Source organism: Nyctereutes procyonoides, unplaced genomic scaffold, assembly GCF_905146905.1.
Source record: "Nyctereutes procyonoides isolate TBG_1078 unplaced genomic scaffold, NYPRO_anot_genome, whole genome shotgun sequence".
In the NCBI taxonomy this organism is placed as follows: Eukaryota; Metazoa; Chordata; class Mammalia; order Carnivora; family Canidae; genus Nyctereutes; species Nyctereutes procyonoides.
The window spans coordinates 37,816,626-37,842,927 of NW_026575146.1; the positions used below are offsets into that span (position 1 = coordinate 37,816,626).

Consider the following 26,302-nt stretch of genomic DNA (forward strand, 5'->3'; position numbering starts at 1 on the left):
CTTCACCTGAAATGGAGATTTTAATTCTTTCTACTTCATAAATTTTTTGAAGGGGTAACTGAAATAATCCATTTTATTCAATGGATTAAATTAAATGAAAAATAAAAATATATTTTAAATGAATCAAATAAAGAAGTCCTTCATAGCCTCAGTCTGTTTTACTTTTTTGCACAATCCTGAATGAAATTCATAACATTCATTTCCATAGTTGCACACTAACGGCATAAGCCCAGTAGTTGAACATTACTACAAGATTTTAGCAAAAGAGAGACTGGTCTGCAAGTAACACCTTTATCCCATGTTATAGCTTACCAAATAACAAAGGACTGGTTGTATATATTTCTTTTTAAAATATCTCTTTGATTTGCATCCCCATGAAAATTCCCCTTTAAATAAATTATGAGCTGTCTACTTCTTTATTCTGCACATTTGGAACTTTCAGAAATAGTGTGACTTTCCCGAACTCCGCAACCTCCTCCCCTCCCTAGAGTGTATGCAATTATTTCCACAGCTCTTCCCCAGAGAGCCAGATGGCTCCTTCTGGAAGCTCTCTCAGGCCACTATGCAAATATCATCTTAGCTAAGAGGCCTTCCTCATCATCTTGTCATCAGAACCACTGAGTTCTCCGTACTTTGACTTAGTCTTCTTACTGCTGATCACCCCCTGACACAGTGATTTTTTTTTTTTTCTTTCTGCCTGTTCCCTCCCATCTAGGTTATAAGTTCCATGGGGGTAGAGACTTTCTTCTAAAAGTATAGAACAATATCTGCCACACAGTAAGAAATTAGTGATTATTTGCTGAATGAGTAAATAAAGGAGTATGGTTTTAGATGGTAAACCCTGGTGTGTGTGTTTGGTGGGGGGTGGGGGGTGTTCCACTTGGAAAGAAGAAAGTGAACAGACAGAAGGTTGGGCATGGTTAAAAAAAAAAAAGATTTCCCACTTAGGCTGGAGAATAAGGCATTTATGAGGAAAAGTAGAAATTAAGATTAGAAAAAACAATTCAGGAAAGATTTTTGAGGGCCACGAATGCCAGTTTGTGAGTTTGTTTATAAATTAGTAGCATAGGGCACCAAAGGAGCTCCTGAAAGTATTTTAACTGTGGCATTGGGAGAGGGTCATTTGTCATGATTGATATCCCTTCCTGTTTTTTCCCTTGCTCTCCTCTAGTCTTTCTCAATCCTTTGTTTATTTCATAAGTATATCCCAAGTACTTACCATGTACAAGCAGATATAGGAGGATATGAATATCTTGCCTTGCAGAATCAATGGTTTTAATGCAAAATAACAAGTGAAGGAATAGAAGGACAGCATTTTGAAAGTACTGTGATAGCTCAGTAGAAAGGAAAAAAGCCTCATTGGGAGCTGGGGAGGTTTGCAGGGCTGGTTAGGAAGGCTTTCAGAAAATGGTAATTGAGCTTGCATCATGAGGTATGAGTTCCCTGGGAAGCAGAGGCTAGGGGCAGTCACAGAACTGGAAAAACTGAAAGGGATTTGAGGTACACGTAGGAGAGTAGGCAGAGAAGAAGCTGGAAAAGGTCTTCTTGGTAATGATAATAAGAATGAGCTATCCCATCTATTATATACTGGCTCTACAGGAGAGTTAGGCCGGATCCTGAAGGTGCAAATGGCTCCTAGTAAAGCTGAGCTGGACTACAGTGGGCATGCCTGGCAGGGAATGAGCCTGCCTGTGTAAGCAGGATGCATCGGTAAGCTAGAGCACATCCTTTCTGCAGCTAAGGCAAGTCAGAAAGACAGGGTTGGGAGAGAAATTTTGGTTTAGTTTCTTCTCCCAAACTGACCAACTAGATCAGTTCTTCTGGGGAGGAGAGTGTGACAGGACTGAAAGATGATGTCATGGCTTGGGCTTTCTGGAAATCTGGCCTTGAAATGGAGATAATGTTCAGGCAGTGACAGCTGTTGTGGGGAAAGGAAGGATGCAGGATTGTGCAAAGGAAAAGTTCAGCTACAGTGCAGTCTCAACGGAAACCTCTGTTGTGCCTACTGGGACAGATGGGAGACTTTTCAGAGCTTTCCTGCTTTGGGACAAGAGGGCTGGGCTTTAATGCTTCTGCTTCCAGTCATTGGAATGTGGCCTTTGAGGGAAGGAGGTGTGATCTTGAGCAAGGCAGAGATGGCTTATGGTGATACGGATGTGACATCAGAGAACCCTTAGGCTTTTGACTTGAGCATCGTGCTGGATTGGATGGTGGCACCATTCACTGAGAACTGTAAGGAGAAGCGGTGGCAGAATCCCTAGAATAAGCCAAGTAAGAATGTGTGAGAGGGAGGAGCAGGCGACCCATCAGGTCAGCCCACCAACTGTTCCCTATCTTCTGTGCCATCTTCCAGGACAGAGGAACGCAGAAACCCTGTTTTCTCTCCTGCATTCCTCACTACCTTTTGGTTTCCCATGGTATCCTTGGGACCATAATGCAGGAAATATAATACAAACTGACTCCTCTTCCTTTTCTTCTCTGTTATTGAATAGAACTGGCTAGGAACTAAGCAACTGAAAAAGGGAAAGCATAGAAAATTTCTTTATGGTTTTCTTAATGTGTTTTCTCCAGGGCATTTGGAAACCACGGAAGCTGTCTGCCATACTGTGTTAGGGCAGTAGTGTCTTAGTAGTAGGCTACCCAATTCAGGTACTTCAGTAATTCCATGAAATAGCACCTGCCTTACTACATACTGTGTTGTTCTTATTTAGCCTGATAAAGTCTCCTCAGTATTTCATAGTTTTGCAATATAAATATGGTATGCAGCATTTTGCAGGGTTCTGGAAAATGTGCAAATACTGCTATTCGCATTCCCAAGTATTTTACACTCGTTTGATGTGATCCACACATGAAGCTGAATTGCGAATATTTATGTCTTTCTATGTGCATGTTTTGGAAAATGGTAACTGTCTCCTGAGTCATTAATGTTAAGACACTGAACTTTATTATTGAACTTCCTGAAATAAACATTTGCTTCCTTTGAGAGGGCAAAATGAGATACCATTTGTGTACTTAGCTACGTTTTTCTTTCTTATATCATTCAGGTAGATTTCCGTTTATTCAAATTCTAAATTGTATCAGATTGTTTTTTTAGTAAGTTGCCACTGCTCAAATAGGCCAGATCAAGACATTTATTGCCAATTAGGAACAGGATGTTTGAGATGCTTGGTGATGTTCTCCGGATGACCTGTTTTATGTTTTGTGTTTATTTTGTTTTATGATCATGTTGGCTTTTCCATTAAACTATAACTTTAATTGACTTGGCTTCGTTAATAGAACATTGACCAGATCCCCTCCTATAACTCCCAGCCTTCTCCTTATTACAACCCTATTCCTCCAGTTCTCCTGTTATGCTCCAACCTCAGTCTGGAATAGAAAGGGAATTTTTAGATCTCTGTGTTACAGGTGTAATATATATTTCTAAGACATAGGCTCACTGTATTTCAATCTAAATTGCCTGGGTAGTGCTCCTTGGGCTATTTTGGGATAAATCCCTGCAAAAAGTAAATTTAAACAGTAATGTCTACAGTGGAGGTATTTCATAGTGAATAGCCACCATTGAGGGCCATGTGGATGTCTGCACTACATGTGGCAACATGATCTCTACATCTGTTTTGAAGTTCAGTTGTTTCCCAGACCACATGTGCATTTCTTTAGGGGGCTGACATCCATCCCTCCCAGGGATCCAGGCAGTGTAAGCTGGTAACTGTAACTGGCTTACTCTCTTTGACCTAGTGATTGTTATACTTTATCTTAGTTTGACTCTTGTTCCTATCAGATCTGGTTCTGTTTAATATTGACAACATTGGAGTTTCTATAAATGAGCAGCATGGCAAAAGAACCAGACATATTTAAATCCATAAATCTTGATTTCCAGGTCTTTTAAAGGTTTTGTGGTTTAAATAGTCCTTTACTCTATGGTAGACATAAGCAGTTACTTACAAAAATACTGGCCATCAGGCAGCTTTCATAGCTCAACTGGAACTAAAAAATAACTTCAGATGAGTCACTCTTAAGAATCAGAAAATCCAGATCTCTTCTGGCTCTGCTAGTGAGATATTACAGAAGTTACATGCATCATTTCCATATCTTAAAAAAGGGAGAATACTATATGATCTTACTTACATGTAATATCCAAAGTGTTCAAATTTATGGAAACAGAACAGCAGCTAGAGGAGAAGCAGAAGAGTATTTGTTTAAGGGGTATAGAATTCAGTTTTGCAAGAAGAAAAGTTCTAGAGATCTGTTGCATAATAATTTGAATATACTTAACACTACTGAACTGTATATTTAAAAATGATGAAGATGGGGATCCCTGGGTGGCGCAGCGGTTTGGCGCCTGCCTTGGGCCCAGGGCGCGATCCTGGAGACCCGGGATCGAATCCCACATCGGGCTCCCGGTGCATGGAGCCTGCTTCTCCCTCTGCCTGTGTCTCTGCCTCTCTCTCTCTCTCTCTGTGTGACTATCATAAATAAATAAAAAAATTAAAAAAATGATTAAGATGATAAATTTCATGTTACGTTTTTATCACATTTTTAATCACAATTTAAAAAATTTAAAGAAACTTTAAATGTATAGTGTTACTGTTGAATGTTTAATATGTGTTTAGATGAATTATCTTATTAAATATTCACAACTCCAAGAAGGCAGGTATCATTACCCTCTGTTATAGATTAGAAAATTTATTTTATTTTTTTAAATATTTTATTTATTTATTCATGAGAGACAGGCAGAGACAGAGGCAGAGGGAGAAGCGGGCCTCATGCAGGGAGCCAGATGTGGGACTCCATCCCTGGTCTCCAGGATCACGCCCTGGGCTGAAGGTGGCGCTAAACCGCTGAGCCACCGGGACTGCCCTAGATAAGAGAATTTAGATTTAGAGAAGTAATTTACTAGCTAGTAAGTGGCAGACCATCTTGGACCTAGGCATGACTTTAAAACCATTCAAAAAATATGTTGCTGCAGCTACACTTAAGCCAGTTTATCTCTAAGGCTTTTTAACACTTGAATCTGTGATTCTGGGATTCTGAAATGTCCTAGAGACCCTGCAGAGATCCTTCAAGTGAGAAAAAATGTTTAAATGTTTAGGTGTTCAGAGATCACCCCACCATTTATAGTGAATTAAAATTGCATGCTAGATTTAGTCTGTGGTACATTAGGAACAACAAATCCTGGTTATGGGAGGCCAAGGTGTTATTGAAATGTTAGAATAGTTAAAGGGATTAATAGCTATTTCTTCTGTGGAGAGTAGAGATTGAGTTTAATTATTTTTTTTTCTGCTTTTTGAGTTTTTAGTAACAAGTATAACTTCTATTTTTGTTTGAATTGTATTTCCCCTAAATTCATATGTTCAAGTCCTAAATCTCAGAACCTTAGAATGTGATCTTATTTGTAAATAGGATCTCTGCATGTGAATTGATTAGTTAAGATGAGGTCAGCTGAAGTAGGGTGGCCCCCTAATCCAGTGTGACTGGTGTCCTAATAAGAAGGGAAAATTTGGACACAAATATGCACAAAGGCAAAATGCCATTTGGATATGAAAGCAGAAATTGGAGTGCCAGCCAAGGAATGCCAAAAATTGTCAGGAAACTACCAATCCTGATGACTCCTTGATCTCAGAACTCTAGCATCCAGAACCGTAAGACAATAAATTTCTGTGTTCAAGCCACTCTGTAGTACTTTGTGACAGCAGCCCTAGCCAACTAATACAAAATTTCTAAAGTAAGAAAGGAAAAAAGTTAGCCATGATTCCTGAGAGTTTAATCCCAAATAGTATTCAATTTAAGAAAGAATCTTTATATATGATGTTCATTATAATAATTCTTATAATTGGAAAAAATGAGAAGCAATGCAAACGTCTTAACACTTAGTGGATAACTAAATTATAGCATACCTACTTTTTTATAGCAAATCTACTTGAAGAAATATTATGTTGTCATTTTGTATAGCAATGAGATAATGTGAAAAATGTGTATAACATAAATAAAAAGTTGGATTAAAATTATTTATACAAAATAATAACAGCTGTGCAAAATATATAAGCACTGACTAAGATTATAAGCAGAAATGGAAAAACTTTGTTAGAATAGTGAGTGGGATCTGGGTAGGTTTTTTCCTTTTAATATTTCTTTTATTTTGTGTGCTTTTATTGAATTATGATAATGTATTATAGTAGTGGTAATATTATCTTTTTAGAAATCAACTTTATTGAGGCAAATTTTACATACAATAAAATGTATCCTTTTAAAGTGTACAGCTTGATGTTTTGACAAATATACACATCCTTCTGACCACCACTACAATCAAGAAATAAAACATTTCTGTCATCACAAGAAATTCTGTGTTGCCCTTTCATAGTCAGTCATTTTCTCAACCCTGGCCTTAGTCAACTACTGATCTGTTTTCTGTCACCACAGATTTGCTTTTCTCTTTTCTATTATTTCATATAAATAGAGTAACATAGTATTGGCTCTTCTGTCTGGCTTCTTTCATCCAGCATGTTTTTGAGATTTTTCCATGTTGTAGCTTATCTGAGTGGTTGATTCCTTTTAATTGTTGAGTATTCTGTTGTAGCAATACATCATTTTATCTATTTATGTGTTGATAGCAACTTAGATTGTTTCTGATTTTTGGCTATTATGAATAAACTGCTGTGAACATACATGTGTAAGAGTTGCATAGTCATGTTTTAATTTTTCATGATAAATGCTTAGTTTTGGAATTGCTGAATTGTGTGATACATATATACATAACATAAGACACTGCCAGATGGTTGACATTCTTACTGCAACACATGAGAGTTCTAGTAGTTCTACATATTTACCAACACTTACTCTACTCAGTTTTTTTTTGTTTTAGTCATTCTCATGGTTGAAAAATGGTTTTAATCTGAATTTCTGTGATGACTTGATGTTAAAACATCTTTTCATGTGCTTATAGTTTTCTTTTGTAAAGTGTCTATTCAGATATATTGCTCATTAAAAAATTGCCTTCTAAAAATATTGCTTTCTTATTAAGTATAAGAGTGCTTTAAAAAATATTTTAGATATACTGTTCCCTTGCCAGATATATACATTATATATATATCTTACATACATCTTATATATGTAATGCATATATATATTGAGAGAGAATATTCACTCCATCTGTGGCCTACCTTTTCATTTTCTTTTTTTTTTAATTTTTATTTATTTATGATAGTCACACACACAGAGAGAGAGAGGCAGAGACACAGGCAGAGGGAGAAGCAGGCTCCATGCACCTGGAGCCTGATGTGGGATTCGATCCCGGGTCTCCAGGATCGCGCCCCGGGCCAAAGGCAGGCGCCAAACCGCTGCGCCACCCAGGGATCCCCCATTTTCTTAATAATATACTACAAAGTGCGTAAGTTTTAAATTTTGGTGAAATCTATTATTTATCCATTTTTTTCATGATTCAAACTTTTTGTGTCCTCAGAAATTTTTGCCTATACCAAGTTTATAAAGATTTTCTATTTGTGTTTTCTTCCAAAAGTTTTATAATTTACGTTTGAGAATATATGACCTACTTTGAGTTAACTTTTTTATATGGATGTGAGGTAACAGTAGAGGTTTGTTTCCTTCTAAATTGATACCTAGTTATTCTAGAATATATTACCAGTTTTTTTCAAAAATGCTTGAGAACATTCTGATTGGAGTCTATAAATTAAGTTGAGAAGAATCGACATCTTACAATATTAAGTGTTTTGACTCAGCAGCATAATATACTCGTCCATTTATTTGTATTTATTTAATTTCTCTCAGTATTTTATAGTATGTATTTATTTTTTTAAATTTCTAAAATTTAAAATTTTTATTTTAATTCAGTAATAGCATACAGTGTTATATTAGTTTAAATGTATAATACAGTGATTCAATGACTATACATTACTCAGTGCTCATCATGATAAGTATATTCTTAATCCACCTTACCTACTTCATGCATCCCTCACCCACCTCTCCTCTGGTAACCATCAGTTCTCTATAGTTCAGAGTCTGTTTTTTTGGTTTGTCTCTTTTTTTTCTTTGGTCATTTGTTTTATTTTTTAAATTCCACATATGAGTGAATTCATACAGCATTTGTTTTTCTCTGTGCGACATACTTCACTTAGTTTTGATTTTTTTTTAAGATTATTTATTTATTTATTCATGAGAAACACACATACACAGAAGCAGAGACACAGGCAGAGGGAGAAACAGGCTTCATGCAAGGAGCCCGATGTGGACTTGATCCTGGGACTCCAGGATCATGCCCTGTGCTGAAGGCAGGTGCTAAACCGCTGAGCCACCCAGGCGTCCCCATACTTAGTATTGTATCTTTTAGAACTATCCATATTACTGCAAATGGTAAGATTTCATTCTTTTTTATGACTAATATTCCATTGTACATATATACAGTTTCTTCTATGTACAATTTCTTCCTTATCCACTCATTTATAAGTGGACACAGGTTGCTTCCATAATTTAGCTATTGTAAATAATGCTGCAATAAACATAGAAGTGCATATATCTTTTTGAATTAATGTTTTCTAATTTTTGGGGGGTAAATATCCAGTAGTAGATGGATTGGAACATATGGTAGTTCTGTATTTAATTTTTTGAAAAAGCTACATAACAGTTTCCCATAGTGGCTGTACCAGTTTGCCTTTCCACCGACAGTACATGAAGGTTCCCTTTATATTCTAGCTAACACTTGTTTTTCTTGTATTTTGATTTTAGCCATTCTGACTGTGTGAGATGATATTTCATTGTAGTTTTTCTTTTTTTTTTTAATTAATTAATTTATTTATTTATTTATGAGAGAGAGAGAGAGAGAGAGAGAGAGAGAGGCAGAGACACAGGGAGAGGGAGAAGCAGGCTCCATGCACCGGGAGCCCGAAGTGGGATTCGATCCCGGGTTTCCAGGATCGCGTCCTGGGCCAAAGGCAGGCGCCAAACCGCTGCGCCACCCAGGGATCCCTCATTGTAGTTTTGATTTGCATTTCCCTGATGATCAGTGATGTTAAGCTTGTTTCATGTATCTGTTGGAGAAACAGACAGTTCTGTCATTCATGTCTTCTGCCCATTTTTAATTGGATTATTTAGTTTTTGTGTGTATATTTAGTTGTATAAGTTCTTTATATATTTTGTATATTAATCTTTTATAAGATATATTTGCAAATATCTTCTCCTATTCAGTAGGTTGCCTTTCAGTTTTGTTGTTTCCTTTGCTGTGCAGAAGCTTTTTATTTTGACATAGTCCCAATAGGTTATTTTTGCTTTTGTTTCCCTCGCCTCAGGAAATCCAGAAAAGTGATGCTACAACTGATACCAAAAGAAGTTACTGCCTGTCCCCTCTTTTAGGATATTTATGGTTTTAGGCCTCACAGTTAGGTCCTTAATACATTTTGAGGTTGTTTTGTTTCATTTTGTGGTTCACTTTCATTCTTTTGCATGTAGTTGCCCAATTTTCCCAGCACTATTTATTGAAGAGACTGTTTTCCCATTGCATATTTTTGCCTTCTTTGTTGAATATTAATTGACCATATAATTGTGGGTTTATTTCTGGGCTTTCTATTCTGTTCCATTGACCTGTCTCTGTTTTTGTGCCGGAACCATAGTGTTTTGATTACTGCAGCTTTGTAATATAACTTGATATCTGGGATTGTGATACCTCCAGTTGTGTTCTTTTTTAGGATTGTTTTGGCTGTTTGGAGTCTTTTGTGTTTCCATGCAATTTTTAGGATTATTTGTTCAAGTTCTGTGAAAAATGCTCTTGATATTTTCATAGGGATTGCATTTATTTTTTATTTTATTTTATTTTTTTTAGGGATTGCATTTAAATACATAGATTGCTTTGGATAGAATGGACATTTTAACAATATTCTTTCAGTACATTAACATGAAAAATCTTTACTTTTGTTGGTTTTATGTTCAATTTCTTTCATCAGCATTTTATAGTTTTCCAAGTACATGGCCTTCACCTCCTTGGTTATGCTTACTTCTAGGTGTTTTATTATTTTTGGTGTAATAGTAAATGGGATCGTTTTCTTAATTTCTCTTTCTGATACTTCATTATTAGCATATAGAAATGCAGCTGATTTCTGTATATCGATTTTGTGTCCTATACTATACTGAATTCATTTACCAGTTGTAGTGGTTTTTGATAGAGTTTTTAAATTTTCTACATATAGTATCATATCCTCTGCAAACACTGAAAGTTTTACTTCTTTCTTACCACTTTGGAAGCTTTTATTTCTTTTTCATGTCTGATTGCTCTAGCTAGAGTTTCTGGTACTATGTTGAATAAAGTGGTGAGAGTGGACATCCTTGTCTTGTTCCTGATCTCAAGGGAAAAGCTTTTAAGTTTTCACTATTGACTATGATGTTTACTGTAGGTTTTTCATATACGGTCTAATCATTAAGTTAAGTGATGTTTCCTTAAAGCTCACTTTATTGAGGATTTTTATCATGAAGGGATCTTGTCGTACTTTGTCATATGCTTTTTCTGCATCTATTTAAATGATTATATGGGTTTTTTTTTTCTCCTTTTTCTTGTTGGTGTAACATATTGGCAAATATTGAATCATCCTTGTATCCCAGGAGTAAACTCCCGCTTGATCATGGTGAATGACTTTTTTTTTTAAATTTTTATTTATTTTATGATAGTCACACAGAGAGAGAGAAAGAGGCAGAGACATAGGCAGAGGGAGAAGCAGGCTCCATGCACCGGGAGCCCGACGTGGGATTTGATCCGGGGTCTCCAGAATCGCGCCCTGGGCCAAAGGGAGGCGCCAAACCGCTGCGCCACCCAGGGATCCCTGAATGACTTTTTTTAAATGTAGTGTTGGATTCAGGATTTTTTTGTATTTATGTTCATCAGAGATATTGGCCTGTAGTTCTGTCTGTCTGTCTCTCTTTTTGTGCTGTCTTTATCTGGTTCAGGTATCAGGGTAATCCTGGCCTCATAGAATGAATTGGAAGCTTCTCTTTCTCTTCAATTTTTTGGAATAGAGAAGAATAGATATGAACTCTTTTTTTTTTTTTTAAGATTTTATTTATTTATTCATGAGAGAGACAGAGAGAGAGAGAGGCAGAGACACAGGCAGAGGGAGAGGCAGGCTCCATGCAGGAAGCCCGATGCGGGACTCGATCCCCAGACCCCAGAATCACACCTTGGGCTGAAGGCAGGTGCTCAACCGCTGAGCCACCCAGGCGTCCCTGAACTCTTCTTTAAATGCTTGGTAGTAGTTGCCTGTGAAGTCATCTGGTCCTGGACTTTGGTGTCAGGCAGGATTTGATTAATGATTCAATTTCTATTATTGGTAATCAGTCTTTCACATTTTTTGTTTCTTCTTGATTCAGTTTGAGCTGTTAAATGTTTCTAGGAATTTATCTATGTCTCCTAGGTATTGTAGTTTGTTGACATAATTTTTCAGAATGTCCTCTTATCCTTTGTATTTACGTGAGGTCAGGTGTTATTTCTCCTCTTTTGTTTGTGATTTTTTTTTTTTATTTTAGCTCCCATTCTCTCTCTTTCTCTGATAAGTCGGGCTAAGTGTTTAATAATTTTGTTGATCTTTTCAAAGAATTGGCTCCTGGTTTTATTAATCTGTTCTATTGTCTTTTTAGTTTCTATTTCATTTATTTCTCTTCTAATCTTTATTATTTCCTTCTTTATGCTGGCTTGAGGTTTTTTTGTTTGTTTTTATCTAGCTCCTGTAGGTGTAAGGTTAAGTTGTTTGAGATTTTTCTTACTTTTTGAAGTAAGCCTATATTGCCATAAATTTCCTTTTTAGAACAGTTTTGCTGCATTCCAAAGATTTTGGACCATGGTGTTTTCATTTTCATTTGTCTTCTTGTATTTTTTTATTTCACCTTTGATTTCTTGGTTGTTGACCCATTCATTGTTTAATAGCATGTTATTTAACATCCATATATTTATGTTCTTTCCTGTTTTCCTGTGGTTGATTTCTAGTTTCACTGTGTGTGGTCAGAAAAAATACATGGTATGACTTCAGTTTTTTTAATATGTTGAGACTTGTTTTATGGCTTAATATATATGATTTACTCAGGAAAATGTCGCATATACACTTGAAAATGTATATTCTGCTGTTTTAGGATAGAATGTTCTGTTAGAACTATCTAGTCCAATATGTCATTCAAAGCCATTGCTTTTTTGTTGATTTTCTGTCTGAATGATCTATGCATTGATTTAAATGGAGTGTTAAAGTGCCCTACTATTATTGTATTACTATCAATTACTTCCTTTATGTTTGTTATTAATTGCTTTATGTATTTAGGGGTCCCATACCGGGTGCATAAATATTTACTGTTGTTATATCTTGTTATGATTATATAGTGTTGTTTTTTGTTTCTTGTTACAGTCTTTATTCTTTTTAAAGATTTATTTTAGAGAAAGAGAGTGTGCAAGCAAGGGGAGGGGCAGAGGGAGAGAATCTCAAGCAGACTCCCTGCTGTGTGGGGAGTCTGTTGCAGGGCTTGATCTTACAACCCCAAGATCCTGACCTGAGCTGGAACCAAGAGTTGGATGCTTAATCATCTGAGCCACCTAGGTGCCCCTACAGTCTTTGTTTTAAAGTCTGTTTTGTCCAAAGTAAGTATCCTACTCGGCCTTTTTGTCACTTTCATTTGCATAATAAATGCTTTTCCATCTCCTCACTTTCAGTCTGCGTGGGTGTGTCTTTGGGTCTGAAATTCATCTCTTACAGGTATTATGTAGAAAAGTCTTTTTTTTTTTTTTAATCCATTCTGTCACTCTGTGTGTTTAGTCTGTTTACATCCAAAGTAATTATTGATAGGTATATACTTATTGCCACTTTTACTTGTTTATGGGTTTTTGTAGTTCTTCTCTATTTCTTTCTTGCTCCTTTTTTTCCACATTTTGCTGGCTTTCCTTTCTGTTTATATTTTGCATACTATTACCAGTGTTTGATTTGTGGTTACCATTGGTTTACATATAATATCTTATGCATGTAACAGTTTATATTAAGTTGATGGTAGCTTAAGTTTGAACCCATTCTTTGCTCCTCTCGCTCCCACATTTTAGGTACATTGGTGTCATATTTTATATCCTTTTATTATGTAAATCCCTTGACTGTTTTTTTTTATAGCTATATTTAATTTTGCTGGTTTTATGCTTCCTACTTTTCTTACTTCTGCTTATGGCGTTTTTTTCCCCACTCAAAGAGTCTCCTTTAACATTTCTTTTGTGGCTAGTTTAGTGGTCATGAATTCCTTTAACTTTTTCTGTAGGGGGAACTCTTATCTCTTTCTCTCTCCTTCTGTTGATAATCTTGCCAGATAGAGTATTCTTGGTTCCAGGTGTTCTGTTTTTTGTTTTCAGTATCTTGACTATATTGTGTCACTTCCTTCTGTCTTGTGATGTTTCTGCTGAACAATGAGCTGATAGCCTTGGAGTTTCCTTTGTATGTAACTGTTCTCTTTTCTCTTGCTTCTTTAAAATTCTCTTTATCATTATTTTTACCATTTTAATTACTATGTCGTGGTGTGAATCCTCTTAGGTTGATTTTGTTGTGGGGGGGCTCTTAGTGCCTCCTGGATCTGAATTTATGTTTCCTTCCTCTTTTCTCTCTATTCTCCATCTGAGATCCCTATAATGTGAATGTTATTACACTTGATGGTGTCTCTGAATTCTCCTTGTCTCTTTTTATTTTTTATTATCTTTTTCTGTCCTGTTCAGCTTATTTTCTAGTACTCTGTCTTCCAAGTGATTCTTTCTTCTGCTTCCTTTAATCTGCTGTTAATTCCATCCATTGTATTTTTAATTTCAGTTACTGAGTTCTTCGTCTCTGATTGGTACTTTTTAATGTTTTCAGTCAACTCAACAAAGAGTTGAGGGCCTCCCTTAGGTTCTCCACTTTTCTCAAATCTACTGAGTACCTTAATGACCATTACTTTAAATTCTCTATCAGGCATCTTACTTGTCTCCATTTTGTTTAGCTCCCTTGTTGTGCTTTTTATCTTTTTTCCCCCTCAATTTGGAACACATTCCTCTGTTTCCTCTTTTATATAACTCTCCGTTTATGTGTTAGGAAAGTCAGCTATTGACTGAGCTTTCTGCTCTTGAAAATAGCAGCCTTGTGAGGAAGAGATCCTGTAGTACCTTGTAGTACAGAGTCCTCTGTTTACCACAACCTGGTACTTCAGGGGTGTTTCTTTTGTGTGTTACATACATCCCACTGCTGTGGCTGAGCTGCATTTGCCCTCAGTCCAGTTGTCTGCAATGGCTTTCTTTGCCTGCTGTGGGCAGGGTTTGGTCCCTTTGTTAGTAGGCCAGTTGGGGGTTGTCTTGAGCTTGAGTTTAATCATGCCAGATATTTGTCAGATATGTAATAGCACCAAACTGTAGGGCTCTTTCTTATGTTATCTTTTGAGAAGCTTTCATTGGTGGGTGGGACCTACAGTTAGATCTGATATCTGCCCCCAGCCCACTCCTGAAACTGCAGTTGGACTGGCATGTGTGGTTATCTTCTTTTGCTAAGGCAGGAATCACTTTGGAGTGGTGCTGACCCCTGTAGGAGGTGTTTGGTCACTACCAGGCTTGTGGCACTGCTTTGGATGGTCTGTGGTCAGGGCCATATTGGAAGAGGCAAGTCCATAGGAAAACTCTAGGGCAGAGTTTAGGTACCAGCAAGGCCATTCTGGTCTGTTCTGGATGGGGACCTACAGCTGCCTAGGAAAAATCCTGCCAAGTTCTGGCAGGTTGGATGGAATGGGTCCATAGGAGAATCAGGGGCAGGGTGTGTGCTGCCAGCAAGGTTGTGGTGATCCACTGTGGGATGGGACCTGCAGCCACCAAGAAAAACTCTTGCCATGGCCCTAACGGAGAGGGTACATCCAAAGAGAAATGCAGGAGTGGGGCTTGCTGTTAGCAAGGTAGGTAGAGAGTATTGGTGCTATGCTGGTTCTCACAGGTTTCCGTGTATCTAGCCTGGGGCCAGGGGAGGGAAATGGTGCCCACCAGCTCTTTTAACCTTGAAGAGGTCTTTCAAAGATCCCAGCCCTTCCAGCATATACTTCAAAATTAGTGAATAAATCTTTTGTATACTCCATATACTTCAAGTGTTTTTCCTTTTTTTTTTTTTTAAGATTTATTTATTTATTCATGATAGACATAGAGAGAGAAGAGGCAGAGACACAGGAGGAGGGAGAAGCAGGCTCCATGCCGGGAGCCCGACGCGGGACTCGATCCTGAGACCCCAGGATCGCGCCCTGGGCCAAAGGCAGGCGCTAAACTGCTGAGCCACCCAGGGATCCCTCCAAGTGTTTTTCAAACTGCTGCTTCTGTTTTGGGGCTATTTGTTGTGCTGTTTCTTTAAGTGGGAACTCTGTCCTCCTGGTCCCCTAGTCAAACTTGCTGAATTTTAGAGTTCCAGATGTTAAGCCCCCATTGCTTATTAGGTCCCTCTGGCTTTCAAAGCCAAATGATATGGGGATTCATTGCTCTGTCTTGCATACTTGCTCTGTCTGGTGGGGATCTGCTCTTCCTACCCTCTTCAGTATGGCCTCTTTACTATATTTAGTTAAGAAGAATCTGTTCTGCCAGTTTTCAAGTTATATTCTGGGTAATTTACTAATTTGGGTGTTACCCAGTAGTGTCCATGGGAAAGGATGGTCTTACGATACTCCTATTCTACCATCTTTTCTGGAAGTCTGTACTGTACATTTCTTGCACATATTTTGTTAAATTTATATCTCAGTATTTTATGTATTTGGGTGCTTATCATTTATTTTATTTTATAGTCTTTTGTGGCCAGTACCTAGAAACATACTTTTGCTTATTGACATAGCATCATGGGGCCTTGCTAAACTTATATCAGCTTTTCAAAGATTCTTTAAGATATTGTGCATAGATAATCATATTTTAATTTTTGCTTCCCTATCTATATGCCCTACATTTTTTTTTCTTTTGTAATTGAACTTACAAATCCTTCACTATAATGTTGAATACATGCTTTGAGAGCAGACACCTAGCCAGTTTCCTGATCTTAGGGGGAAAGCATTTAGGCTTTCAGTGTTAGCTTGACTTTAAGTGGATTTTTCATGGATGTTCTTTATAAAATTGAGGGAATTCCCTTCTATTTATAACTTATTAAAAGTTTTTTACTATAAATAAATGTTGAATTTTTTTTATTTTTCATCTTACTAAATTTTTAAAAATTGTGGTAAAATATGCATAAAGAGTTTACCGTTTTAGCCATGATTTTTTTCTGAAAGATTTTATTTTTTAGATAATCTCTACACCCAGTGTAGGGTTCCATCTTAAAACCTCAAGATGAAGAATCACATGCTATGTTGACTGAGCCAGCCAGCCACCCCCCATTTTAACCATATTCAAGCGTACAGTTCAGTTGCATACATATTATTGTGCAACCATTAGTACCATCCCTCTTTCGAAAATTTTTCATCTTGCAAAATGAACTTTGTATCCATTAAATAATAACTCCATATTCCCTACTCACCAACCCAGCCCCAGGTAACCACCATTTTTCTTTCTGCATGAATTTTACTATTCTAGGTTTCTCTTTTAAGTAGAATCATTCAATATTTGTCTTTTTGTGACTGGCTTATTTTTTTTTTTCAGCATAATGTCTTCAAGGTTGTGATACATGTTGGAATTTTCTTCCTTTTTTAAGGATGGATAATATTCCATTGTTTATATATATATATATTCTATATTTTGTTTATCCTTTGATCTGTTGAGACATTTTGACTGCTTCCACCTTTTTTATATATTGTAAATAATGCTGCTGTGAACATGAGTGTAGAAATATTTGTGACTCTACTTTCAATTCTTTTGGATATATATACCAAAAAATGGAACTGCTGGATCATGTCGTAATACTCTTAATTTTTTGAGGTACTGCCATACCGTTTTCTCATATTGTTTGGAGTATTTTATATTTCCATCAGCAGTGAATGAGGATTTCACTTTCTCCAGAGCCTCCCAACATTTATTTTCTATTTGCTTTTTTAAAATAATAGCCATTCTAATGGGTAAAAAGTGGTTTCTCCCTGTGCTTTGGCATTTTCAATACCCGAATGATTCGTGATGTTGAACACTTTTTCATGTGCTTATTAGTCATTTATAAGTCTTCTTTAGAGAAATGTCTGTTCAAGTTTTTTTTTTTAAAGATTTTATTTATTTATTCATGAGAGACACACACACACACAGAGAGAGAGAGAGAGAGAGAGAGGCAGAGACACAGGCAGAGGGAGAAGCAGGCTCCATGCACCGGGAGCCCGACGTGGGATTCCATCCCGGGTCTCTAGGATCGCGCCCTGGGCCAAAGGCAGGTGCCAAACCGCTGCGCCACCCAGGGATCCCCTGTAGTAGATTTTGTAATCAGAAAGTGTGAGACCTCTACTTTGTTCTTTTTCTCAAGATTGTGTTGGCAATTTAGAGACCATTGAGAGTCCATTTGAATTGTGAGTAATTTTTGTAGCTTTGTGAAAAATACCATTGGGATTTTGATAGGGATTACATTGAATTTGTAGGTTGTTTTGGTAGTATTGACAATAATATTAAGTCTTCCAACCCATGAATAAGGGATGCCTTTTCATTTATTAGTGTCTTTCATTTTTTTCCAGCCCTGTGTTGATGGTTTTTAGTTTATAAGTCTTTCTTCTCTTAGGCTAAATTTATTCCTATGTATTTTATTCTTCTTGATGCTATTGTAAGTGGCATTGTTTTCTTAATTCCTTTTTGGGTGATTATTGTTCCTGTAATTAGAAACACAGTTGGTCTTCTGTATTGACTTTGTATCCTGCAACTTTGCTGAATTCATTTATTAGTTCTAACAAGATTTGTTTTTGTTTTTTGTTTTTGTGTTTTTGGTAGAATCTTTAGTTTTTTCCGATATATAACATCATGTCATCTTTGAATAGAAATAGTTTTACTGCTCAAGTTTGGGTAGCTTTTATTTCTCTTTATTACCTAATTTCTCTAGGCAGAGCTTTTAGTTCTATGTTGAATAGAAGTGACAAGAAAGGCATTCTTGCTTTTCTCCTCCTGCTATGAGGAAAGCTTTCAGTTTTTTATCTTTGTGTATGATGTTAGCTGTGGACTTTTCACATACGGTCTTTATTATGAGATAGTAATTTTGTATTTCTAGTTTGTTGAGGTTTTTTTTTTTTTAAAGATTTTATTTATTCATGAGAGACAGAGAGAGAGAGAGAGGCAGAGACACAAGCAGAGGGAGGAGAAGTCTCCATGTGGGACTCGATCCCAGGTCTCCAGGACCACACCCTGGACTGAAGGTGGTGCTAAACCTGTGAGCCACCAGGGCTGCCCATTATTGAGAGTTTTTATCATTAAAAGGTATTGAATTTTATCAGGTAGGTTTCCTGTATCAAATTACATCATCCTGTATTTTTTTTTTGCTTTCATTCTGTTAATATGATTTATTTCATTGATTTTTATATGATGAATCATCTTTGCATTTGAAGAACAAATTCTACTTAGTCTTGGTATATAATCTTTTAATGTGTTCCTGAGTTTGGTTTGCTATTATTCTGTTGAAGATCTTTGTATCATATTCATATGAGATGTTGGCCTGTAGAAATTTTAAAGTGTCTTTATCTGAATTTGATGTCGGGATAATACTGGTCCTCACAGAATGATGTAGTTCTCTCCTCTTCAATTTTTTTTTAAGTGATTGGGAAGGATTGGTGTTAATTCTTTAAATATTTGTTAGAATTGTCCAGTGAAGCCATCTGGTCTAGGGCTTTCCTTTGTTGGAAGATTTTTGATTACTTATTCAATCTTCTTACTAGTTATAGGTCTGTTTGGTTTTTTTCATTTCTTCATGATTCACTCTTGATAAGTAATGTTGTTATAGGAATTTATTTATTTTATCTAGATTATCCAATTTGTTTATGTGTAATTGTATAGAGCACTCTTAGAATTCTATTTCTATCATGTGTCTTCTATTTCATTTCTTATTATGAGTCTTTGCTTTCTCTTTTTCTTATTCAAGCAGCGTAAACATTTGTCAGTTTTTGTTCTGTGTTCTTTTCATAGAGCAAACACTAGGTTTCTTTTCTTTTTTTTTTTAAGATTTTATTTATTTATTCCTGAGAGAGAGAGAGAGACAGAGAGAGAGGCAGAGACACAGGCAGAGGGAGTAGCAGGCTCCGTGCAGGGAGCCTGATGTGGGACTTGATCCCGGGATTCTATGATCATGCCCTGGGCCAAAGGCAGGCGCTAAACCGCTGAGCCACCCAGGCATCCCAAACTCTAGGTTTCATTGATATTTGTGTATTGTTTTTCTATTCTCTTTTGTTTATCCCTACTCTAATGTTTATTATTTCCTTCCTTCTGGCAACTCTGAGTTAGCTCCTCTTTTTTTAGTTTTTTTTTTAAGATTTATTTATTTCTTAGAGAAAGAGCATACATGTGTACAAGTGGAGGGGTGGGTAGCAGGAGACATAAAGAAGCAGACTCCTCTCTAAGCACAGAGCCCCATGCGAGGCTCAATCCCAGGACCCTGACATTATCACCTGAGCTGAAATTGAGTTGGACACTTAACCAACTGAGCCACCCAGGTGCCCCCGTCTTTTTCTATCTTAAGATTTAATCAAGTTGTTAATATCCTTCTTTTTTAATATAAAAATTTACAGCTATAAAGTCCCTTCTTACCATTTCTTTGCTATATCCTATAAGTTTTCATATGTTTTGTTTTTGTTTTGATTTGTCTCAAGATATTTTCTAATTTCCTTGTGATTTTTTCTTTGAACTCCCAGTTGTTTAAGAGTGTCTTTTTTTTTTTTTTTTAAAAGAGTATGGTGTTTAATTTCCACATTATTTGTGGATTTTCTGGTCTTTTACCATTGTCATCTAATTTTGTTGTATTGTGATTGGAAAAAAATAGTTCGTATGACTTCAGTCTTTTATAATTTATTAAGATGTTTTTTGTAGCCTAAGATATGGTCTATCCTGGAAAATATTTTATGTACATTTGAGAAAAATGTGTATCCAACAATAGTTGGATAGAGTGTTTTGTATGTCTTTTAGGTCCAGTTAGTCTATAGTGTTTTTTTAAGTCCTGTGTTTCCGTATTGCTTTTATGTTTGGTTGTTCTATTATTGGAAGTGAGATATCGGAGTCTCCTATTCTTATTGTAGAGCTATTTTTCCCCTTAAATTCTTTTGATGTTTGCTTGCTTTATATATTTAGGAACTCTAATGTTTGGTGCATGTACGTTTATAATTGTTATATGTTTTTGGTGAAATGGCACAATTATCATTATATCATGTCCTTTGATTCTTATATTAATTTTTGACTTAAAGTCTTTATTGTGTAATATGGTATATCCAACTCTGCCTTCTTTTACATACTGTTTGCATGAAATATTTTTTCCATTCTTTTACTTTCAGTCTATGCATGTCCTTAGATCTAAAGTGAGTTCACTGTAGACAGCATATAGTTGGATCTGTTGTTTTATTTTTGTTTTTTAACCCATTCTGCCAATCGATGTCTTTAGATGAGAGTTTATTCTATTTATATTTATAGTAATTATAGAAAGGACTTACTATCATCATTATGTTTTTGTTGGATGTTAGAAGTTCTGTTCCTTATTTCCTTTCTTCCTCATTTGTGTTGGTTGATTTTTTATAGTGACATGTTTTGATTCCCTTATTTCCTTTAGTTCAGAATCTATTGGTATTTTTGTTGTTGAGTATGTTTTAAACTGATACCAACTTAACTTTAATCACACACAGAAATTACTTCTATAATTTTGCCTCTTCACTTTTTGATGCAGATGTCACAGATTATATCTTTATATACTGTGTACTCATTAACTTAGATTTATTTTTTATGCTTTTGTCTTTTTCCTAAAAGAATTAAAGTAGGTATATAATTTCAGTTACTTTAAACATGAATTTATGTTTGTCAGTATATTTTAGAACTTTATATTTTCATATGCTTTTGAGTTTCTGTCTAGCATCCTTTCATTTTAACTTGAAGAACTTGCTGTAGCATTTCTTATATAGTAGGTCTTGTGGTAATGAATTCCCCTCACTTTTCTTTAGCTGGGAATGTCTTAATTTCTCCTTCATTTCTGAAGGACTTTTGTGCCAGATACAGTAATCTTTGTTGGCAGTTTTTTCTTTAGCACTTTGGTATCACCCATTCTCTTTTGGCCTGCAGTGTTTCTGTTGAGTAACCCATTGATCATCTTATGGAGACTTCCTTATTTTTTTTTTTTCAGTACCAATAAGTTTTTATTCATTGTATTTTCCCAAGGTAAAGAGAAGGGAAAAGGGTCAGCATGTGTGTTACAAGACAATAGCAAGTGGGAAAGGAAGTACCCGGCACAGCAACATCAACCATCAAATAAACACTCCCCAGAGATGGAGTCACTAAAGCCCAAGAGGGCTCAGTCTCCTGCAGTTCAGAAATGAGGGGAAGGGATCAGGTTAAGAACAGATAGGTACAGCTTTCCTACCACCACCCCCCTCCCCGCCCCAATAAATTCAAGATTTCACAAAGCTTTGGTTTCTAGCAGTAAACATGGAGTTACATTCGTCCGTCTCCTATTAAACAATCTTGTGGCCACTTTGACAGAAGTTTCTTGCACCTGCATAAAAGTTCCTGAGTGACTTGGATATACATTCAGCTTCCTTTCTTGGTCTCCTGACCCTACTTTCTACATTCAAGGCCCCCCTCGTTGCTTCTGCTTCCCTCTACCCTCAGCCTGGAGAGATTAAAAGTAGGTTTTTTCCATCCAAATACAAGTGTATTAGTATGAATCACATCAAGGAATGGTCTTGACACAGGAGATTGGGAACAAGGGAGGAAGTGTTCTTCGCTTCTTTAGAAGCTTGAAATGTGTAGGTGTGGGGCTTTTTCTTGGAAGGAGGGATAGGAGAAGGGTAGGGTAGGAGTTAAGTTTTTAGAACAGAAGATCTGGCCCAAAAAAGGAAATACGGGAAGGGAACACAAAAGGATAGTCCAAGGCTGCCACACTTCAAGAGGGGTCACCAAGCTATGTTCCAGTTTCTTTTCCTGGTGCAGAACCTTTTGTCAAAGATGCTTTGGCTATTTTTCTCAATACAAAAAAGAAGTTTGTAAACAATAAAACCCCAAAAGAACATGGAGAAGACCAACACATTATATTTACACAAACCAGGCCACCTAGCAATCACCCAATCAGCTATTCATGAAAACCTACAAAACCCAGACAAATACAGTCACTAGAGGGGGCAGCAAGCAGGGTAGACAAGAACCCAGGATCAGACACACATCACCCAATGTGTTCTATTGCATCTGCCCCATTTCAACACAGTGAGGTAGGTTTGTGGTGATCTCACAGCATATTAAGTAAAACCTTCTTTTATCCTTTAGCTACCACGACACTAATCACTGCTGCAGCAGGGCAGGACACTGGCTCTGGACACTGCAAAGAAGCCATGGCTTATGGTCTCTCTGGAAATCAACAAGAAAAGCCCAGAATTTATAAAGGTTAAGAAAGTTAGCCTTTGCTTCATACACCGCATCCCTGGGCACCTCAAGATGGGTTCCAGAGTTACTATTCTTAAACCTATCCTTACCAACTCATCTTTAAAACACGCGCACGCACACACACACACACACCCTGTTGTGCATGGTAGGCCTAGCCCAATCCAGCAAAGGATGGATCCGGTATGTAAAGTGAGTCCCGTGCCCTGGGATTAGAAGTCTGGAACAGGAATCCTTTATTACACGTATAGACAACCCTCAACTAATCCTGGCTTCCCCTCCGCACCTTTTAGTTGGTGCGGCCTCTCCTAATGTTACTTCCTATACCAGCTTTTCCTGTTTAGACCAATTTCCAATCTTCCACTAGAAGGAGATCAAGTCATGGAGCAACTGAGTTAAAATCTCATCTCCCATGGAACACTGAAGGTAGAGGGGTTTCAAGAGAACACTATGGCAGAAAAGCCAGCTCTAATTGGCAAAAATGAGGTAGTTCAATAGGCTATGCACTCCAAATAGTTGTTCTCCCTGGTGATAAAACAAAAAAGTATTCCTGCTGTGCAGACCTGGAGCTGCTGCTGACTTATCCCTGAGATTGCTCATGTACCTGAGAACACAGTGCAGGAACGAGGGCCTTAAGATTAAAATACACAAAAATACAAAAACCAGAATATTTATATTACGAAAAAAAAAAGTTAAAATGCACAAGATACGTCATTCGCACACAGCTAGTGCAGTTGGCATCCTGGAGAAAGTGGGGCCCAAGGTGCGGTTGTCCAAGGGAGCAAATAAATAAAATCCTATCAGCCCAGAATGGGGTGGGATTAAGCTTAGGAGCAGGAGGTCTGTAGCTCCAACACAACAATCCCTGTGGCTACTGTCACAACCCATTGCTTGGGACAGTCCTCAGCACCCTATCCCAAGAGTGGGTTATGGGACAAGATGTAGAAAAACCCTGCCTTACCCCTTAGAGATTCCCTCCCCATAGAATATAGTGGTCGTGGGTTGGGCCAATCAATCTGGTCTCATGCTTCATCTCTACATTCTGGCATGGGAAAAATTATTATTACATGTCCTTCTTTCAAAGGAAAACAACTTCCCTATCCACGCTACTTTCAAAAGCTGGAGATCTGAGGGTGGAGACTCAGGTAAAGCACACGGGGAGGGATTTTCTTCAGAACTCTCCACAAGCATTTGGATAGAGCACGGTTGTAATTCATTTGCCTCACCCCTTCCCCCCTACCCTGCCAAGAGGGAAGAGGGGGTGATGCTGTGGGACCCTGGCCTGAGATATATGGCAGAGCCAGCTGCCCCCTACCCACCTTGTCCCCACTTTCTCCACTCTGCCGATTGATGCCTGCTCCTCCAAACTTCCTGATCACAAAAAGAATTACCCCCACCCAGTGTAGCTCAATTCTGGGCCTCTGGGAGTAGGGCAGGGCTATGGATCTCTTCTTCTTCTTCCTCCCGAAAGTAGGCTGGCTTTCCCTGTGAGCTGGGGGCCTGCTGGGCCTTCAGTGGACACGAGGCTACCATATGGCTGATGCTCTGGCAGAAATGGCACTTCTTGGGCTGGGGTGGCAGCTTGCATTCCTTGGCATGGTGGTCTAGACCTCCACAGTTGTAGCACCTGTCTGCCTTTGATCTGCGCTTCTGCATGTTCTTCCCTTTGGGCCGCCTCTCACTCCCAATACAAAATACTCCACCAGGTCCGGTGACCCGGATAGATTCTAAGCCTTTAGCACACTTCTTAAAGGTGAACTCCACCGCCTCACCCTCCTTCAGGCTCCGGAAGCCCTCCATGTGCAGCTTGCTCTGGTGCACAAAGACATCCACCGGGGGGTCAAGCGCGACCCCGGCGTGGGCGGTCATGGACAGGAAGCCGAACCCCATGCGCACGTTGAACCACTTACAGATGCCGGCACCGTGCAGCAGCTGCGGCTCCTCTGCCGCCCGGGCGGCGTCTTCCGGCGCCTCCTCCGGCGCCTTGGCGCAGCCACCTGCAAACTGCTGGTTTGACACAGAGCCCATGGTAGTCGACTGAGCCCGCGGCCCCGGGCCCCTGGTCGGGTGGCTGCTGGCCCCAGAGAAGTCCGGAGGCCGAGACTTCCTTATTTTTGATGAGTTGTTTTTTTCTTGCTGCTTTCAAGTTTCTCTTTGTCTTTGACTTTCAACAGTTTGATTATATGTCTCCATGTAGACCTCTTTTGGTTCATCCTAGTTGGAGTCCTGTAAGTTTCTTGAATTTGGATGTCCAAATCCTTCCTCTGATCTGGGAAGCTTTTGACCATTATTTTTTCAGATAACTTCTATTCCTGTCTCTCTTACTCCTCCTCTTCTGAGACTCCCATAATGCATATAGTGGTGTTCTTCAGGGATTCCATAAGTACCATAGGCTTTCTTTACCTTCTTCATTCTTTTTGTTGTTGTTCCTTTGATTCAATTATTTCAAATGACCTTCCTTAAATTTAGTATTCTGTATTCTGCCGGTATGATCCTCTATTGAATCCATTCAGTGAGTTTTTCAATTTTGTTCTGCTTTCCAGCTTTAGAGTTTCTATTTTGTTGTTTTCTTTTTTTTTTTTTTTTTAAGATTTATTTATTTATGATAGACTAGAGAGAGAGAGAGAGGCAGAGACACAGGAGGAGGGAGAAGCAGGCTCCATACCGGGAGCCTGATGTGGGACTCGATCCCGGGACTCCGGGATCGTGCCCTGGGCCAAAGGCAGGTGCTAAACTGCTGAGCCACCCAGGGATCCCCTATTTTGTTGTTTTCTAAAGACATTTTTATTTCTGTATTGATATTCTCATTTTGTTTATTTGTAATTTTTCTGATTTTCTTTGGTTCTCTGTGTTTTTCTTTAGCATCTTGAGCACAGTTAAGACAGTTTTAAGTCTTCTTATAGGAAGTCCAAAGTCTGCTGTTTTTGTTTTGTTTTGTTTTGTTTTGTTTTTTTAGATTGAGTTTGGGAGATTAATGTTCTTCCTTTGAATAGGGCATATTTCCCTTTTTCTTTGCATGTTTGGTTATATTTGTTTAAATTTGTTATTTAAAAAAGTCAATTTTCTTAGTCTTTACAGATTTGCCCTGTGTGAGAGAAAACTTTCCTAGTTAGCCTGGAATGAAGGCTTAAGGTTTTCTCAGGTATTTTCTGGATGTGTTTTTTCTAGGCCTGTATGTTTTCTTTTTCCAGGTTTTCTGTATACATGACTTCTTTAAAATATCTTAATTTTTTATGAGTCTCCTTCCTGCTTCTTTATAGGGTGTTGGGTGTTCTACTGTTTTTCTTTACCTATAATCTTACTCCAGGTATCTGCCAGTCTCCTTCCCCTTTAGTTTTTACACACTGCAGTACTTACCACTACCTTCTGTGACTTCAGGCCTGAAATCCAAGCTGTGCCCCCATTTGAATCTGAACCCTGAGTCAGGCAATAGAGAAAACAGTCCCTTGGGTAGGCTACAGGCAGGCCTTAATATTACAACCAAGTTTCACTCTTTTTCTGTTATTACAATGGAGGAAATTCGAAATTGGGCCACTTCCTTCTGAGCTGCATGGGGGTGGGGAGTGGATAAGGGCAAGCAAACATGCTGTGAAATAGCCTACTGTTTTGACTTTTTCTTGATTGGATATTTGATTGGTTGCTTCAAATCCTTGACTGCTTTTCAGAGTTCCCACAAAGTTGTCTTAATCAGTCTGTGGTTATTTTCTTGGTATTTCCATTGGGGGGATGTTGACCTGGAACTTTCTAGTTTGCTGTTCTGGTTATTTTGAAATGTCTTGTATAATTTTCAAATATGTA

At 37.8% G+C, this 26,302-nt stretch overlaps 2 protein-coding genes across 2 annotated transcripts in view; one reads left to right on the forward strand and one right to left on the reverse strand.

The window, feature by feature from the left end:
• Positions 1-26,302, forward strand: part of FANCC (FA complementation group C) — a 281,314-nt gene that overhangs the window by 112,749 nt on the left and 142,263 nt on the right. The window lies entirely within an intron of this gene.
• Positions 23,912-24,532, reverse strand: LOC129500935 (protein lin-28 homolog A-like). The gene has a single exon (XM_055311857.1). It carries the CDS (start codon positions 24,530-24,532, stop codon positions 23,912-23,914), a length of 621 nt encoding a protein of 206 aa, XP_055167832.1.

What these genes read in the sequence shown, in the direction of transcription:
- LOC129500935 (XM_055311857.1), bottom strand. Translation starts at nt 24,532, where the DNA reads ATGGGCTCTGTGTCAAACCAGCAGTTTGCAGGTGGCTGCGCCAAGGCG.